Source organism: Mus musculus, chromosome 1 (assembly GCF_000001635.26).
Source record: "Mus musculus strain C57BL/6J chromosome 1, GRCm38.p6 C57BL/6J".
Lineage (NCBI taxonomy): Eukaryota > Metazoa > Chordata > Mammalia > Rodentia > Muridae > Mus > Mus musculus.
Window position 1 is genome coordinate 93,723,804 of NC_000067.6, and position 20,011 is coordinate 93,743,814.

Here is a 20,011-nt window from a genome sequence, read left to right on the forward strand (position 1 = left end):
ACATTAAAAATATATACAATAATAAATCTTCAAACCCAAAATAGCCTAGGCACGGTGACACAAACCCTTAATCCTAGCACTTAAGGAGGCCGAGGCAGGCAGATCTCTTGGACTTTGAGATCAGCCTGATCTACACAGCAAGTTCTAGTACAACCACAGTGGACCTTAAAACAAAACAAAGCTCCAAACCCCTAAGAACCTAAAAGCCGAAATGGTATCATATCAGTATTCAGACCGTTTTGGTTTTCAGAGAATTCTGATTTGGGGTTTGTGAATTAGAGCTGCTTCCCTAGGAAAGCCTGAGCTAATATTCCTCCACCAAAGCTTCTGAGGCTGGGGCTGAGAGCTGCCCCAGTGCTTAGGATCCCACGCTGTGCTTGCAGTTAGCGTCCCAGTACCCACACCAGGCAGCTCACTGTCTCCAACTCCAGCTTCAGTGAGCTGACACCCGCTGACCTCCTTGGGCACATACACAGACACACACAGACACATAAGTAAATAATTTAAAAAATCTGAATGTGAAATGCTTCTGTAAGTATTTCAGGAAAGAGAGAGCCAATGCAGCAACAGTGAGTGACTTAGTAGATATTTGTGTCATTTATTTGATTGTGTATACTTGTGTATAGGGGGCCAGTGAATGACTTGGAGGAGTCATCTCTCTCCTTCTACCACTGTGGGTCCTGGGGCTTGAACTCAGGTCATCAGGATTGGAGGCGAGTGCTGTTACCACTGACCTATCCTGCCAGCCCCTAGTTAAGATTCTTAACCTAGAACTCTACAGTGGAGACTCAAGCAGGAACACATTTTTGCTTTTTTTAAACTTATGTACTTTTTTTTTTTTTTTTAATAGTGAGGTGCTGGGGAATAAACTCGAGGCTCAGACACACTACAAAACCACTCAGCCACTGACATAGGCCTTTCTGCTACTCTTGAAATTACAGGTCAGCTGCTCTTAAAAGCAACATTATTTTCCACTGAGAAGCACACTTGCTAGAACACCTCACCTAGTGCAGGGCAAAGGTAAATGGCAGCCCCACCCTCTTCCTTCAGCAGTCCTGAGTAACTGATGTCCAGACATTAGACAGACGCTGCTGATTGAATTAAACACACACCAATTGCTTTTCTGCTTGGATTAACTAATTTGTCACTGTACTGTCTGCCTAACATCTTAAAGAATGTATAACGGAGCAGAAAAGTACCATTTTTACCAACCCTGTGCCTCAGCTGCCAGGCTCAGAAGACAGAGCTTCTGCATGTCTAATGGTGCTTTGGCATCTTCCTGCCTGGCATGGCTTTGGTCAGTCTGTAAGTTATCGAAAGGCCCAGGCAGCCCGTGAGCAAGGTGGCACTTACGAGAAGTTGAGCATAGGCTGACCCACGTGGGAGATGTGCACCTCCTCCAGGTACTGGAAGGGCTGCAGTGTCGGAAAGGTACCAACTCCTGGCGGGTCTGACAGCCAGGTACCCAGCATCCAGGACAACGGCTCCACCACTGGATTCAGCTTGGGAGGCTCTGAAAATGAAAGGATGGAACAGTAAATGACTCGCTTCCTCCAGTCCAGATGACTTTGGCCACACTTTGGGTGGAGGCCTGCATGCTGCTGGAATGTACTTTTGCCACAATAGCCACATACCCTCAACTGCCCCGTGCTGAGATCATCTTGGACCTCTGCAGCATCCAGAGTCTGGGGAGTGAGGAGGATGAAAGGGAAGCCTGAGCACCCAAGCCCTGGGACCAGAATGTAGCATGGGAGGAACGGTGCACAAGGAAGAGAGAACAGGTGGGCCACGGAAGCAGATGTGAAAAGCAACTGGGGAGAGGGAGGCCATGCTGGAGCCGGAGGCTGACGGTGGCCAAGAAAATGGCTTCTCCCTTTTATTCAACTGTGCCTCTTCCTCACAGCAGAGACTGTCTCCTTTCGTAGGTGTGAAGGTGGCACTCTGGCTGGCACGCTGAGGAGCTGGAAGCAGCTGAAGGACAATGGGGCAGGCTGCTCTATGAGGCAGCTCAGTGAGGATGGGATAACCCTGAGTGCTGCGTGAAGATGTAGTCAGTAACTGAGTCACATGACCTACAAGGTCACCCCTGCTCTCACCCTGACTCTGCCAGAGGTTGTGCAGGGCCTCAGAAGAGCCACCAGGCTGATTCTTACATGTGACCAGGATACTTCTGGTACCTTCCTACAACGTAGACCTCGGTCTGGAAAGCAACTCATGGGAGGGCAGAACTGGAGACAGAAGAGCTCCTCAGTGCAGGTAGAGTCTTCATCAGCCAACACACACACACACACACACACACACACACAGCCTTTCCAGACCAACAGCTCAGAGTGTGTTCTCCAAGACAACTAGGTCAGCCTTGGGAAGAACACAGGCAGAGAAGACAACGTAGAGGAGTCAGTTGTCTCCCAGCATGTGGGGTCCAGGAACTGAATGCAGGCTCAACAGACTTGGCAGCAAGTGCTTTTACTCACTGAGTCATCGGGACAGAACTTAAAAATGTTTGTTATTGGGTCGGAGAAATGGTCTAGCTATTAGCCCTTCTTGCAGCAACCACATGGGGGCTCACAACCATCTGTAATGGGATCTGATGCCCTCTTCTGGTGTGTCACCAAAGCAATGGTGTATTCTTTATACATAAAATAAATCAATAAATCTTTTTAAAAAGCAAAGCACTTCTTGCTCTGGGGAGGACTAAGGCTCAGTTCCTAGCACCACACGGCCATCCATAACTCCAGTCCCAGGAGACTTGACGCCGTTTTGTGACTTCTTCAGGAGCCAAGCACACCCTTGGTACACATACATGTATTCCGGACAAAACATTTTCACATAAAATAAAATATATAAATGTAACACAAAAAATTTAATGTATTGTTTTTATTTACATAAATTTTTGTGAGTCTATGTGAGTGCAACAGGTCTAATTCTGGATCTCTTTACTGGAGAACAGGCAGACCAAGGTCCTGTCTACTCCCTACCTTTAGGGTACCTAGTTGGCCTCCACACCTTAGTTGAAGCCTCTACCCCAAGGGGCAGGGGCTGGCTAGAAAACACTCCAGTGGGGTGTGATCTCAAACTATTCCAAAACAGGGCATAGGGAACTCAGTCATTTTGAGCAAGACAGGGCAGTCTGCTGCCTCACTCAATGTCATGATCTCCAACAACACCTAAGACCTTTGGTGTAGGCCAATACTGGTGCCCTACTCGGTCGGTTTGGGTGCCTATAAGCTTGCATGTGTATCACATGCACAAGGATGCTTGTCTTGTGAGGTCCTGTGCCTGACAGTTGGCAGTGTCTTCTCCATTCTCCTCCCCTTTCATTTTGTTCCCCCTGCAGGCAGGATAAGGATGATCTAGGTCTGCCCCCTAGGGTGGGAGGCTTGCAACAACAGGCAGAGCAGTCTCCTGACTGGGCACACTCAGGACAAGGTGAAGCTGTGTAGGTGACCCCAGGAAACACCTTGGCTTCCCAGGAAGGTGTCAAGTACCCTCTCAAGAGGCAGAGCTGGAATGCAGCCCTGCACTAATGTTCACACCCACACCCGGCTCTAGCCACATACACCATATTGAGGAAGTCTCAATCAGCCTTACAAGTTCCAGACCAGACAGCCCTTGTCAGAATCCACGACGCCTCTTCTGATCCCCAGTGTCCTCTGCAGCCCCTAACTTGTGTCTGGCGTTGTCCTTGTTTTAGACCCTGTTAGGGTCACTCAGCCCTCCCTCCTGAGGTTCTTCTGTCTGAGTCAGTACTGAGTGACATGTTCCTCCAGCAGAAACACGCTCAGGCCCTGCTTCTGTCTTCACACTGCTTCCCAGACAGTGAGAGCAAGGGAGGACAGTTCTCAAATGTCAGATGAGAGACACAGAGAGGGAGGGTAGAGAAAGAAGGAAAGAAACAAGACAGGGAGAGACTAACACTGGTCTTGCTCTTTCTTCCTCCAATCTGTCAGAGGATCAATCCGGGATGCAGCATCATTTCTGCCTCTCCCAGGAATTAAAGTAATTAAAAAGGCGAGGGTGCTCAGCTTGAAGCATGCCGACCTGAGGTGGATACCTAGAGCTCACAGAGTGGGAGGAGAGCACGAACTCCCACAAATGGGTGTTGGCCTGGACTCGGTCCTCTGGAAGAGCAGTGAGCACTTCTAACCACAAGCCGTCTCTTCAGTTCTTAGTTCTGTTTCTGAGTCAAGTCTTCCTCTGTGACTCCAGCTGACTATGAGATGCTGCTGTTCACCTTCCAGAGTCCCGGGAAGAGCTACCAAGTCCAGCTACTAAACCCTTAACATCTCAACGCTGTTGCCTGTGCAAGACCAGTCTCCATAAATACCAAAGACCAAAAGGTGGGGTGTGAGTGAGCCTAACTCAGGAAGAAGAAAGATGAAGCAGAACCCCAGAGCAGTATAAATAACAAATGTTCTCCATAGTATTAGGCATTTGAACTCTTGGTCCCCACTTGGGGCAGGTTTGGGAGGGATGGCCTCGTTGGAAGAAGTACCTGACTGTGGGCATACTTGCCAGTCACCATGCCTGCCACTTCCTGCCACGTCTTATCCTCGGGAAATCATAAGCTCAAATAAACTCTTTATTCTGGAAGTTGCTGTACTTGTGGTGTTCTCTCACAGCAGTGGAAAAATAACGAAGACAACTAGGCAGCAACGGAAGAATGTAAAAGTGAAGGCATACAGGCACAGGCAGTGCGGCAAAGGCCCTTAATGGGAAGACACATGTGAACAGAGCTTACCCAGAACACACAAGACTCAGAACTTGAAACAACACTGCAAAATGAAACAAACATACCACCCCCAAGTCCAAACTATGGGCCACAATAATATACATAAATTTAAAAATTACTGTTTTAAAAGGTGAGCATAGAGTAGGACCCAGCAATAGCTTTACCCCCAGGGACAGGTCCAATAGAAATTAAGTACCCACCAAAGTTAGACCTAACTATCTGCAGCTGCAGGCTTCACTACAGCCACAAGTAGAACTCACATCCAATGCCTGCCCAGTGAGCCGCAACACAGCATGTCCAGAGGAGGGACATTATTCAGTCGTAAAAGCAAACGATTCCCAACTGAACCACAAGAGGTAAGCCTGGGTGGGAGAAGTCAGACCAAGAGCAGGGATCACCTGATTCCACTCTTGGGAAATGTTCAGGGTTCCCACTGCACAGAGGGAAAGCAAGTCAGTGGTTCTCCATAGTGGAGAAACAGGCCTAACGGACAAGCCCACAGGGGAAGGACAAGGGTGCTATCTCACCGCTTGCCTCAGCTTCCAGCACCCTATGCTTGCTGCACACCTGAGGTGGCCAACTCTGTAGCACTAGAGATGTGGCTTCCCAAAACTCAGTCCAGAAAAATAATTTCCAGTATCCCAGAACAAAAAACTACCAGTCACTTAGAGAGATGATGGTACTTTGGATAATGATGTCAAGTAACATAATTGTTAAAATTAATTATGCTAGTTTCCTTTACCTTCTTAAAGCAGTTACTAAAGAGTTTAAGATAGGGACTGGAGAAATGGATGGCTCAGGAGACCTAGGAGCCCAGGACATGTCATGCTGGGACACAGATCCACTGTTGCGATATTGCTAACTTTAGAATTTCAGTAAGTTAAGACACTGATTTGGGGATATAACAACTGACCTGTTCAATTATAAACAACTGGTGGTATGAACCACATATTCTTGCCCTGGCTGTTTGATCTACTAGTTAGTTAGGCATGGCACTGTTGGGCATGGTGTCTCTCCCTCCACTCTCCTTTCCTTTGGGTAGAGGCTGAAAAGGCCCTGGGTATTTTGGACTAATCGATATAGCCCTCAGCTACATCTCAGAATAGCCTTCAGGCTGTTTAGACTCACCCTGGGAACAGGTTCCAGAAAACAGCGAGTGCTACAGGAATTATCCCACTGAGTACTCTGTTACACAGCTCAACAAAGAGCACAGGGAAGCAGACAGCAGATCCTGACATGAAATACCTGTGAGAGCTAGGTGGGCACGGGATGGTACATACTAACCCAGGGCAGGAAATGCACTTCTGCAAAGCTTGGCCAGGTTGAACCAAGCCCTCAGAGCCAGAAGGTTTTTGTGTAGAAGCAGGGTCCTTGAGTGTCTTCTTACCTCTCCTAATATCAGGTGGGGGCCGGAGAGATGGCTCACTGTTAAGAGCCTATTCTCCCAGAGGATGTAAGTTTCATTTCAGTGCCTTAGAACTGTCTGGAATTCCAGTCCCAGGGCATGATACCCTTTTCTGGGCTCTGTAGGCACTGCATGCATGAATTGTACAAACACACATGTAGACAAAAGACCCATAACACATAAAATAAAAACTAGGTGGAGGGGCTGGTGAGATGGCTCAGCGGTTAAGAGCGCCGACTGCTCTTCCAAAGGTCCTGAGTTCAAATCCCAGCAACCACATGGTGGCTCAAAACCATCCGTAACAAAATCTGATGCTCTTTTCTGGAGCATCTGAAGACAGCTACAGTGTACTTACATATAAAAATAAAAACAAAACAAAACAAACAAACAACTAGGTGGAGACACTCACTAAAACCATTTTGATTAAATGGAAAAAAAAAAAAAGGTTATCACTAAAGGACAGATAGAAAGAGCCTGTAGAGGGGAGGCTGTGGAGAAACTGGAAATGTGGAACATGCTATTAAGGAATGGGTATCAGTAGAGAAAAGGTACATAGATGTTGAGAGAGTCTGAGGGGCTGCATGGCTAAGACTAGGTAGTGGCAGAGAGCAAAGCTACCAGGCTGCTCACTGCCTGACACACTGGCCTGTGGGTCTGAGGTAGGGCCTAGCCATGTTTGCTGTCCCAGGGCACTATGTCCTTTTATCCTTTCAGTAACACTGTAATGAGGATAAACTGCAAATTGCAAATCTGGGGTTGGCAGGACAGAATTATCAGAACCAGAAGAGGGAAAGGCATAGGGTGATACCACGCAGTAAACAAAGTAGAGGTGTCCCACAGTAGGGTGGGGTGGACACAAAAGGGAAGAAAGGGGATGGCAGGGCAGAGTAAAGCTATGTGGGCCACAAGGGACAGAACTGGGTAGTAGCCTTGGGCTAGAATCACCAGGGACAGCCTGCCCGGCAGGTGGGCACCATGGCATGGGTTGGGCATCTACCTGAAAACAAGGCAGGAAAGACTGCTGAGGGCTACAGCTAGCTTGCTGCCTTGCCCAGGTTCTGGCTAAAGTCCTTTAAGCAGGTACCTGTGAATCAACGTGACATGGGACAATGCACTTGGCTATGGCAGCCACTTTATAAACAGAAGTTCAGCTGGTCCTTCTGGAGGAAGAACTGCAAACCCAGGCACTACCAATCCTGTGACATGCAAGATTCCTGAGTTGTGCAGTGACACTTGGCAAGCGAAAGGAGACCCAAGACTACAGGACTCTCTGATGGTGAGTAGGAAGTCCATGATTGGAAACAAAGGACGTGCCGTTGTGTCTGCACACCAGGATGCTAAGTGCCGAGGTCCAGGCACAGTGCAGTGTAGGAAGGCTCTGGAAAGCACATCTATCTGAGCCCTGGGCTGCCCCCCCAACCCCACAAAGACCACTCCTTAAAGGATGCCAATTTGGACAGGTGACAGCAGGTGGGCGCTGAACAATCAGTGTGTCCACCCTGGCAGGAAACTTGGAGCACCCTGGATGGGCTGGCTCCTTCTCTCTGCTCTTCTACTACCCCAACCCCCTGCCTGCAACTGCTGCCACTGCCTTCACTGATGTGTGGGGCAGCAGAGACCATTCTGTAACCCAAACGTCCAGTTATGGATCCTACACGTGTGGAAATCCATCAGACTAGAGCATCAAGAACTTTGTGTTTTACTGTATATAAATTCAACTTCATTAGGAGAAAAACAAAACAAAAAAGTATAAGGAGCTAGCCTATTTGTAGCTTTCAATCTCTTTAAAAAAACTAGACAGGCTTTTCTATGAATTTTCTTTTGATTTAAGTTTTCTTTTTATTAAAATCTTAAACTGCAAAACTAAAAACTTAGATTTTCTGTAATAAGTGGCCTAAACATGAAAACAAGCTTACCCATCCCTAAGTTTTCTGAACTCGGACACACTCCGTCAAGGTTCCTCAAGGTTATTTTCTGCCAATTGACGGGAAACGTGTGCACCTGGCTGTTAAGGCATTGCAGGAAATGAATGCCAATCCAAAGAGAGCATTCTGGGAATTGTAGTCTACTATAAAAGACTAAGCCTCAGAAGAATGTGGAAGACAAAGACAGCCTGGGAGATTACAGAGCTTTAGAGCTAAGGAGATTTGGAAACTGAGCTAGCTGCATCTTACAAATCAGGAGCAGGCTAGAGAGTCAGCTGTCCTACCCAGATAAGGAATGAGAACTCTACCCTCTGTTGTTTCCATGGAGTGGAGCTGAGGGAGTCAACTCACTAAATCAGAATGCACAGCAGGCACAGCAGGGAAGCTGTTCCACAGAAGGAACATCTGCCCAGAGCTTAGGCTCCTCAAATACTCTTCTGTCTTCAAGGATGCTCTTCTTTTTAGCTTAGCTATAACTAAACACGGGAGTTTTCAGGGTCGTGGGGCCCAGTGAGAGCACATGGGTAGAAATATTTTCTGGGACCTGGGGACAAAACTGTTGGTGATTCTTACCATCACATCACTGCTCTGCTGACAGTAACAGTGTTTCCTGCTGTGCCAAGCAGAGAAAACGACACTAATCATACAGTACTACAAAGTTAAAAAACTACTACCAAAACACCCAGCAGAAGCTAGGCGGAGGTGCGGGGTCTGGGTCCTACTAGCGTCAAAGTGACAGCCAGGTCCAACTGACCATTCACAACAGAAAGGGGACCACAGGGACCCAGGAAAGCTGGAGATGATGAATGGAAAACAGAACTCCTACAGAATTCAACAAAACACATAAAACAGGCTCTAATATTAGTCTCTGCAAAGATTATGTTTGATTATTTAGTTAGTCCACTGAGACTATTAGAATGACAGACTCTAATAAATGGCTAATTCCTTTTTTTGGTCAACTTGACACATGCTAAAGTTATCTGGGAAGATGGGAAGAAACCCCTCAATCTGGTAAGAAGAGAAAATGCCACCGTTAGAATGCCTGTAGGTAAGGCTACAATTGATTTTCTGGGTATTTTCTTGATTAATAATGGGGAGGGCCAAGTGCACTGGGGGCAGTGTCATCCCTAGACAAGAAGTCCTGGATGGTATAAGAAAGCAGGCTGAGCAACCATGGGAGCAACCCAGAAAGCAGAGTTCCTCCATGGCCTCTGCTTCAGTTCCTGACATAAATCCCTTCCTCTCTAAGGTGAGAAGGTGGTCATGGTGTTGCTCACAGCAGTAGAAACCTAGCAATGAACACATTTAACAATGACATTGGGGACCTGTAGGGTCAACTCTAAGAAGCAATAAGTGGCTCAAGTGTGGTGGCATATACTATAATCCCAACACTTGGAACACAAAGGCAAGAACATGGCTAGAGTCCAGTCTGGACTACACTGGGAGCACAGGCCAGCCAGAATTACATTAGTAAGAACCTGTTTAGAAAAGTGTGTGTGTGTGTGTGTGTGTGTGTGTGTGTGTGTGTGGGGAATGGTATGCTTGGTGGCATACACATTTAATCCCTGCACTCGGAGATAGAGGCAGGTGGATCTCTGTGAGTTCAAGACCAGCCTGGTCAATGTAGTAAGTTTCAGGAGAGTCAGGGCTATGTAGAGAGGTCCTGTTTCAACAAACCACCACCACCACCACCAAAAAAAAAACAAAATCAAAAACAAAAAACCCACAAAGTCAACCAAAAACAAGACAAAAACCCTATATAATAATAATAACAACAACAGCAGCAGCAGCAACAACAGTAATAATAATGAGGGGGGAAAGAAGTGGGGTAGAAGAGAGAACTATTGATGATATTTCAATCTTACAAGAAATACAGAAGAAACAAAAGTTACCCGATTAGAAAGACAAGTCCACTGACAGCTCCCCTACTACAGAAGTACAGCTCAGATCAGTGCTTTTGGGGCAAAAACTACAAGAGACACTGGTTGAACTGCAGAAGGAGGGCAAGCATGAGAACCTGCTAGGGGCCCCAGCCCTGAGCTCCTCACCCATAGTTTCATGGACTCCACCTATATTGCCTCCAGGAAGCTTCTGAGGTTCATGCCATGAAAAGTAAAGGGAAAACAAAAATCACTTCATGTCTCTGATAGGGTGGGTATGTTGGGGGTTGTTTCCAATGTTTTGATTTAATTGGGAATCTGCATATCCAAACACTAAAGGCCCTTGTCTCCAGTTGGTTTTTGATCAATCAATAAAGATGTCAGTGACCAATGGCTGAGAAAAGGAAGGCGGGGTGGAACCCTTAAAATTTGCCTGGGCTAGGACTCGAGGGAGAGAGGAGCCAGAAGATCACCATCATGTGGTGGGAGACGGATCAGATTTAGAGCCGCAGGAAAGAGAGCCATAGAACCATGTAAGAATCAAGATAAGTGGCCACTGGCCACTTCCCTGATTTGGCCTGGGCAGGCAGAGAATAGAACTGACCAGCCTTTGAGGTAGCTAAGGCATTTTAAAATTAACTGGCGTGAGTGTGTGTCTTTCATTCTTGGATCCAAAGAGTTCAACCTGCCCGGAGCACTGCTACAAGGGTGGCTATGGGTCACTATGTAGGCAGACTTTTTACGGACTCAGCTGGGAGCCGGGTGGCTATGGGTCACTATGTAGGCAGACTTTTTACGGACTCAGCTGGGAGCCGGGCGTGGTGGCACACACCTTTAATCCCAGCACTTGGGAGGCAGAGGCAGAGGCAGAGGCAGAGGCAGAGGCAGGCGGATTTCTGAGTTCGAGGCCAGCCTGGTCTACAAAGTGAGTTCTAGGACAGCCAGGGCTACAGAAAAACCCTGTCTTGAAAAAAACAAAAAAACACAAACCCCAAAAAGGGACTCAGCTGGGGAATGCTCCCAGCCCTTCCATTTCACTTAAGGGGGAAGGGGGTGTTATTGAAAACATAAGGCACACTTGTGAAGGTCATGGCTGAGAAACACAGGTCACTCTAAGGCTGACACCAACCTGTCCGTACAGGTGGCTTTCCTCTCTCCACCTGCTATGAAGCCACAAGCCCCACAAATGGAAGAGTGCTAGGAGCAGTGGCATGCTAGAGGCTTCGAGGAAGCCAAAGAGAAAGGCAGGCATCTGCAGTGAGCCTCCGGCAACTGCAGAAGTTAAGAGCCGTCCAGTGCTTAGCCCACGAGATGGGATCTTACGCCTCACCTCAGCCTCTGCCCTGCACCGTGCACCTACCTCTAGAGTTAAGCAGGTACTCCAGGAGGACACCACTTTGGTCATAGTCCTGCACCAGCCCAGATGACCAGGCAAGAATCAAGAGTTACCCATATAGCCGGGCGTGGTGGCGCACGCCTTTAATCCCAGCACTTGGGAGGCAGAGGCAGGCGGATTTCTGAGTTCGAGGCCAGCCTGGTCTACAGAGTGAGTTCCAGACAACCAGGGATACACAGAGAAACCCTGTCTAAAAAAAAAACAAAAAAAAAAAAAAACAAAAAAAACCTTTAGCCGGGCGTGGTGGCGCATGCCTTTAATCCCAGCACTCGGGAGGCAGAGGCAGGCGGATTTCTGAGTTCGAGGCCAGCCTGGTCTACAGAGTGAGTTCCAGGACAGCCAGGGCTACACAGAGAAACCCTGTCTCAAAAAACAAAAAACAAAAAACAAACAAAGAGTCACCCATGCTGCCATTCCAAAGGTATGAATTAAAAAGAGTTCCTCCCCCCCCGCCCCCCCCCAGCACTTGGTGGCACACACCTTTATTCCCAGCACTCGGGAGGCAGAGGCAGGTGAATTTCTGAGTTCGAGGCCAGCCTGGTCTACAGAGTGAGTTCCAGGACAGCCAGGGCTACACAGAGAAACCGTGTCTCAAACTACAACAACAACAACAACAGAAACAAAAAAAAAAACCCAAAACAAACAAACAAACAAACAAAAAAGTTCCTTTTGCCCCGTAACACAAGAAAGAGAGGATGTGTAGCGATAATTATGGAATTTTCATTTCTTTTAAAAAACACAGAAATATTATAAGAATATGCTTTGTTTTTTGTTTTTGTTCCCCACCCCCCATGTTTTTGTTTTAATCCCAGATGTGGGGATATGGGGCTGCTTTAAAGCAGCTGACTATGATTTGCCTCATGTTCTAGCAGAGGTGTGGTTTTGCCAGCTGAAGATAGTTTCTGTGATTGTGTGACGTTTGCAATTCTGGGAACTTTTCAGAGGGTATATAAATGTTAGAGAGCTGATAAGTCGGTGTTGGGTGGTTAGATGTGGTTTGCTAGTAGTCGTGCTCAAAGAAACAAGAAAGAAATTAGAGTCAAGGATCCCTCTCTCTTTCTCTCCCCACCCCACCCCATCCTTCTTACTCTATCTAGTGATGGGGGTAAAACCTAGGCAATAAAGGGTGGGAAAAAGGAGAACCCACAAAGTAGCAAAGACTAGCTACAGGGCTACTTTTCTTCTTTCTGGGAGCCCTCTCTCTTCACTCCCATCACGTGACATAGGGGCAGTGACAGCTTGTAAGGGGTGAGTTTACAGTAGGAAGGACTCAGACCTTTTTCCCTTATTCCTTTTCCATCCCTGGAGTGTAGGAGAAAGCAAATCATGTGGCTGAGTCTCTACACCTGCGACTCTCCTTCCTCATCTGAGAGATCTACAGGTAGCCAGGCCTTCATTCCCTCCCTCTAGGACAGTGAGTACCCTGTCCCTTGTAGCTGCTCTGTGGCCAGTTTCAGTTGGTGAGACTCCAACCCTTCAAGATCATTCTTGCCTGACCAACTAGGTGGGTTTAGCTCTGGAATTTTATCTCCAAGGACTGGAAAGCCATCTCTTCACTTGGGGATGTTTAGAAGTTTGTAGTAAGACTGGGTCTCACATGACATATGGAAGAAGGTTCAATACACTAAAGTGTGCTTTCAGGGCAAACACTGTCCCTCCAGTTGGAAATTACTCCCAGAGTGTAATTTCAAAAACTAGCTAAGTTTGATGCTCAGACTCTCAAAAAGGAAAACAAAACTAAATTAACCTTATTTTCCTCTGTAATAAAATTTGGCCACTCCTAGACTAAGGATGTTGGCCGCTGCATGGCACGGTAACAGCATTCTTCAATTAGATCTCTTCTGCCATAGTTTAGGACTCAGATTCTTTATTCCCAAGCCTTCAAGGTGCTGTTATTGAACCCTCAGATCTGAGAGGGATGTCATATCTGTCTCATCAGATGGAGAGAACTATTGAGACAGGGTTTCTCTGTAACAAGCCTGGCTGTCTTGGAACTCATTTTGTCCCCAGTGCTTGAAGTAAAAGTGTAGGCCATCATGCCAGGCTCACCAGACTCTTTCCCATTAGCCCTCAATCACTAGCTTCTCAACCACCAGTCACCCTCTGCCTTACTAACTCTGCTTAGGAATCCAGGAAGCCCACTAGGTTCTCACCAAGAAAGTCAAGGTCGGGGTGGAGAATCTCCCGTCTCCGCTAGCCTGTCTCCCGCTTATCTCTCTTCCTTATTTCTCCTCCTCCCTCCCTCTTTATTGTAGCAGAGCTCCCTCTACAATCTCTCCATGACGACACTTCACATACAGGGAATCTGGATCAACTTTTGAAGTATTTTCTACTAGCACCAAGCAGCTCATTTCTTTAAGTCTATATAACAAGCTTCTCTGACCTCGCTGCCTTCATGTGTCCTCTCAATGTTTCAGTTAACCTGTGTCCTTGAGATGTAAACTTCCTACCTTGTCTCTGCTAAGGGTACACTCTTTTTTTTTTTTTAAATTATTTATTTATTTATTTATTTTTGGTTTTTTGAGAAAGGGTTTCTCTGTGTAGCCTTGGCTGTCCTGGAACTCACTCTGTAGACCAGGCTGGCCTCGAACTCAGAAATCCGCCTGCCTCTGCCTCCCGAGTGCTGGGATCAAAGGTGTGCCCCACCACTGCCCTGCTAAGGGTACACTCTTGTCAAAATGCAGTCCTATTATGTTCTTTGAGTCTCTCCTCCCTGCTCCTCTGCTACTCCCTTCCCTTGGAAATAGGGTCTCTTGTAGCCCAGGCTGACCTTGAACACAATGCATAGAAGACCTTGAACTTCTGATCCTCCTGGCACCAGGACCTGACTCATTTATTCAGTGCTTTATGAACTCTGGGCAAAGCCTTCACTGAGCCCCACCTCTAGCCCGGTTCTGATGACTGTTAGTGCTCACACTATTTTCAGGTATTTGCTTCGCCTGAGTCTATCATTTGGTGTATTTGTTATCCTCCTTCAGATACACGGATTCGATGTGTTTATCAGACAAAATCCCCACTGACAGGACTGAATTCAAGCTGTTCTGTGAATACACAGAATACATAGATGCTCAGTCCTTACTCCTTTAATTTGCAAGATGCAGACAGGACTCTAGGGCTGGAGAGTTGACTCAACAGTTAAGAGCACTTGCTGCTTTGTGTAGGACAGGTTTGGCTTCCAGCACCCACATGGTGTTTCACAACCATTAACCCCAGTTCTAGGCTATCCAACCCCTCTTCTGACCTCTGAGGGTGATGAACATACATGCAGGCAAAGCACTCATACACACGAGACAACCATATATAAAGGATTAGTTACGTTAGTGAGAATAAAATTGTTAATTTCACACTATAAAAACAACACCTCCAGGTAATTTAAATTAGATATTCTAAATATTTAGCCAGTAACAGTATATTTTACTACTATATTCAAGCAAGATCTCATTTGTAAAAAACAAGTGATCAGATGTGGCCTATGTCTAGGCATTTACTGCTTCAAAAGAAAAGCCTAAATTCTTTGGGACTTTATAAAGGAAAAGTCAACAGACGAGACACGTGTGGGAGAGAGACATAAAAGCTTGCATGCGCAGAAACACATTTCTGATAAACAGAATACATTCTGTGGGATCAGTGAGATGGCTCAGTGAGTAAAGGCGCTTGCTGCCAAGCCTGATGACCTGGGTTCAATCCCTGGGACCCACAAAAGAATGGATTCCTTCAAGTTGTCCTTAGACCGACTGCCACATGTGTGCTGTGGTACAGGTATTCGCACACACATACATTTAAAAAGAAGTGCAATAATAATACACTTTTTAAAAGAAAAGTCTTGTAATATCTTATACAAACAATTAGCACCTGAATTTGTCTCAGGAAAGACAAGTGGTGTTATAAAACTTCCTACCCAGCAAGGTAGGGAGCTGTCCTTCTCACAGCTATTCAAACATGACCTACATACAGCCCAGGAGACAGGTCGTCTCTTAACTGCTCTAGAACTCACCGTTTACCCTTTAGGGAGCCATTCTCTCTCTGACAATTCACCAACTTTGTTTCTGTCCATAGTTTACATTCTCCATTAAAATTCGTAATCAACTCTGGTCTGGTAAAAATTTTTATGTCCATTCCTTGGGCTCATTATTTCTAATAACACCTAACAGCCCCATATATTAAAAACAAAATAAAGCCAGGCAGTGGTGGCGCACACCAGGCTGGCCTCAGTCTCACAGAAATCCACCTGCCTCTACCTCATGAGTGCTGGGATTAAAGGTGTGCACCCTCATTGACCAGCTACAATAACAACAATAAAAAGAGCATTTGTGGGGCTGGTGAGATGGCTCAGTGGTTAAGAGTGCCAACTACTCTTCCAAAGGTCCTGAGTTCAAATCCCAGCAACCACATGGTGGCTCACAACCATTGGTAATGAAATCTGATGCCCTCTTCTGGAGTGTCTGAAAACAGCTACAGTGTACTTACATGTAATAAATAAATAAAATATTAAAAAAAAAAAGCATTTGTAATTCCGAAGCCAGTTAAAACACTCTTCAGAGGCAAGGAAGAAAGTAAAGACTGAGGGAATTTATTCCAAATGGACCTTTGGGTCAGAAACTCAAGCCCAAATAAAAAGAAAGAACATCAGAAGTATGTGGGTATGTGGAGTCTCTTCTCTCTTTCTGCCATGATTAGGATCTAACCCAGGGTCTGTCTGTCTGTCTGTCTTTCTCTCTCTCTCTCTCTTTCTTAAGACAAGGTCAGCCAGGCGGTGGTGGTGCACGCCTTTAATCCCAGCACTTGGGAGGCAGAGGCAGGTGGATTTCTGAGTTCGAGGCCAGCCTGGTCTACAAAGTGAGTTCCAGGACAGCCAGGGCTACACAGAGAAACCCTGTCTCAAAAACAAAAACAAAAACAAAAAAAAAGACAAGGTCTTGTTCATACTTCAGAGGATCAGGCAGAATATCAAGTTCAAGGTTAGTCTGAACTGCACAGGAAACACAAAGAAAATAAGATGTGTCATGTTAACACTTAAAAAAGAAAAGCTAAAGGAGGGTGGTGGTGGTGGGAGCCTTTAGTCACTCAGGGGATGGAGGCAGGTCACCTCTGAGTTAGAGGCCAACTTGGTCTCTGAGTTCTAGGACAACCAGGACTACACAGGAAAAACCCTGTCTTGAAAACAAGCAAACCCTACCAGGGTATTATATAATAAAGTTTCAACTCAAAAGTGAAGGAACCAGTCTTTAAGGTGAGCGTCCTTAATATCAGAACATTGAAATGTACAAGACGAACGTGACAGGATTGTTGGAGAAGCAGATAAACACCTAGAGAAAAAGACAGTTGAGACCCCTGCCAGAAAAGGGCAGATCCAACTATTTAAAACTTTAATCATTTACACAGGTCCATAATCAACATCTAAGACTGCTCTATCCAACAACAAACTGTATGTTGTTCTCAAGTTCACATGGAATAGTAACCAAAAAAGATCACCTTCTGAGCCACAAAACACAACAAACTTAAATGTCACAAGGCCAGGGGTGGGTGCAGAGGCCCTCTCTCCTAGCAGGCCAGCTTCTCAGTACCTGCGTATATTTGCCTGCACAGGCTCTGATGACCAATCATTGGTTGTTGTTGTTGAGGCCAGAGCCTCAGTGCAGGCTTCAGTTCCACCCCTCCAATGGCAGGGTTGGCTTCTGAGGTGACCAGCCTTACTTGTCATGGAGAGACCACATTAGCACAAACTCAGCTATGACTCAACAGGCTCATTAACTGAAGCTGCTGTTCTCATCCCTAACACACATAGCAAAGGTTTCAGGAGCTCTGCACCGCATACTTATTATATCACAATGACACACATGGGAAGGGAGAAGCCAAAAGCTTTCCTCCATGCTCAGGACCAATATAAAGATGCTGCTTTTTAACATCACCCTGGGAGTCCCAGCTAGGACAACAGAAGAAAAGGTCATAAAAACACAGAGTAGGAAGGAAGAATAAAGACACAGACTGGGAAGCAAAAAGAGTGTCCTTGTCTATCAAAGATATAAAATAAAACTGCAGGAAACTCAGGGAATCTACAAAAAACTTGTGGAACTAATGTGCAATCATAGCAAGAATTTAGGATACAGTGCTAACAGATAAAAATTATTCACTTAAGCCGGGTGTGGTGGTGCACGCCTTTAATCCCAGCACTTGGGAGGCAGAGGCAGGCAGATTTCTGAGTTCGAGGCCAGCCTGGTCTACAAAGTGAGTTCCAGGACAGCCAGGGCTATACAGAGAAACCCTGTCTCAAAAAACCAAAAAAAAAAATTCACTTTCCTGTATGCTATCAATAAGCAACTGGAATTTTTATAATTAAACCTATAAAATTCATATTTGCATCAAAGGGGACTATATAGATATAAATCTAATGAAATACATATAGATGAAACATGTATGTATGATTTTTAACATTTATTTATTTAGTGTACACGTGGTGTGTGTGTGTGTCTGTGCGCGTGCATTTGTGTGCTAAAGTGCATGTTTGTAAGTCTGCTTTCTCCTTTCCACCTCGTGGTCCCTAGGGGCTAAACTCAGGTCATCAACCGTGGCAACAAGTCCCTTTACTTGCTCAGCCATCTTTACTTTCATAAAAAATGTGTGTAAGTGTTGAGGGAAAGTACCAAACGAGGTAAATGACAACATAGAGTCCGAGTAAATGGAAAGGTTTTATGAAGAAGCAATGTTGTTACACTGGGCATGTCAAAGTCTCATCAGATACTCTGGAGACAATGACAATGATTCAAAGGCTACGTGGAAGGGGAAAGGATCTATAGTCATGACCACTACACTTAAGGCAAAACAGTCAGCCTCCAAGACTTACTATAAAATTATCTCAAAATGGACCACAGACCCAAATGTGAAAATACAAAGTTATAAAACTCCCTGAAACAACACAGAAAATTGAGGTAACCTTGATTTAGCTAAGAGCTTTTAGAAGTAATCCCCAAAGCATGACCCACATAGGACGGAACTGATAAGAAAGAATGAGCAGGGCCCTGGCAGCCCACTCAGCTCAGATAAGGAGAGAGAACTCCCTTCCGGGGTCTGGGGTGGGGGTGGGGAACGGGATAGAAAATAAAACAAACCTAAAAAAAACAAAATAAACTGCATAAAAACCAAAGTAGCAATACTAGACCCTGTTCTTTTAATAGACTGGCCTAAATGTCCCAGCACCCTCCAGCACCAGCATAGCCTACCACTACGTTCCAACAGCAGCCTTCCTTTGACTGACCATTTACAAACTCAGCACTTAACAGGCAGTTCGTGCCAGGACCCTGACCTTCAAGAAAGGAGACAGTCCTTAGCAAACCCCCACCAAAGGAGTGGGACTGGAGACAACGAACCTCGCCAGGCCAAAAGGTAGCATTTCCAGTCACCATCTCATACATACTTCTGAGACAAACTGAAGGATACCCCATCTTCCTAGCAAGCTATTCATAGTGGCTCACATCTCTTTGTAACTCCAGGTGATCCAATAACCTCTTTGGCCCTGGTAGTCATTAGGCATGCACAGACATACCTGCACGATATATATACATACACACACAATACATTTAAAAATAAAATTGAAACCATCCATGCCTGGGAACATTGCAAGTGTGTGGCATAGGCAAAGCCACTGGTTTAATCACGAGCATCTCAACCAACCAACAAGAAACAACAAGCCCTTGCTCTGTCAAAGCCTTCTGTTAAGGGAACAGGCAGATCAGACTGGGAGAAGGTCTATCTTTGTAAAACACATACATTCATGAAAGACTTAACTGAGGAACTTAGAAAACTCAACAAAAGGGGAAAGAACAACTTAATAAAATGGGCCTGGGAGGGGGCTGGAGAGATGGCTCAATGGGTAAGAGCATTGGCTGCTCTTCCAGAGGTTTTGAGTTCAATTCCCAGCAACTATGTGGTGGTTCACAACCATCTATAACAGGATCTGGTGCCCTCTTCTGGCCTGCAGGTGTACACACAGATAGAGCACTCATACATAAAATAAATACATAAATCTTTAAGGAGCTGGAGCTTTATCAGTCAGTAAAATGCTTGCATTGAAAGCATGAGAACCAGAATTTGGTGGCCAGAACCCACATAAACACACACACACACACACACACACACACACAGAGCTAAGTGAAGGAAGCTGACTGTAAAGTGGTCATCCTATTTCCTAAGAGAGGGGAGATGGACAAGTAGACAATGAGATTCTGTTTCACACTCTATGGGCAATAAATAACATATTAAAAGAAAATCTGGCCAGGCAGTGGTGGCTCACGCCTTTAATCCCAGCACTTGGGAGGCAGAGGCAGGCGGATTTCTGAGTTCGAGACCAGCCTGGTCTACAGAGTGAGTTCCAAGACAGCCAGGGCTACACAGAGAAACCCTGTCTTGAAAAACCAAAAAAAAAAAAAAAAAAAAAAAAAAAAAGAAAGAAAATCTGGGCTGGACAGTTGGCTCAGTGGTTAAGAACACTTGAAGCTCTTGCAGAGGACCATGGTTCAATTCCCAGCACCCATATGGCAGCTCATAACTATAACCCCAGTTCCTAGGGATCCAATGCCCTCTTCTGGCCTCACTTGTACATGTGGTGCACATGCATTCATGCAGGCAAACCCGTCATTCCATTAAGTAATAAAATTAACCTAAAAAAAAAATCTGAGG

General features: G+C 45.8%; 1 protein-coding gene across 2 annotated transcripts in view; it reads right to left on the minus strand.

Annotated features, from left to right (window-relative positions):
- The window catches only part of Thap4 (THAP domain containing 4), a 49,448-nt gene that overhangs the window by 18,413 nt on the left and 11,024 nt on the right, over positions 1-20,011 (minus strand). The window contains exons 1-2 of one of the 2 annotated variants that reach the window (NM_001310761.1): positions 8,054-8,123; positions 1,354-1,513 (exon numbers count right to left, since the gene is read on the minus strand). In NM_001310761.1, the coding sequence (NP_001297690.1) occupies positions 1,354-1,513; positions 8,054-8,057 (164 nt within the window). In that variant the 5' untranslated portion in view covers positions 8,058-8,123. Of the gene's footprint in view, positions 1-1,353; positions 1,514-8,053; positions 8,124-20,011 lie in introns of those variants that run through there. The other variant, NM_025920.3, reaches the window with a different exon arrangement.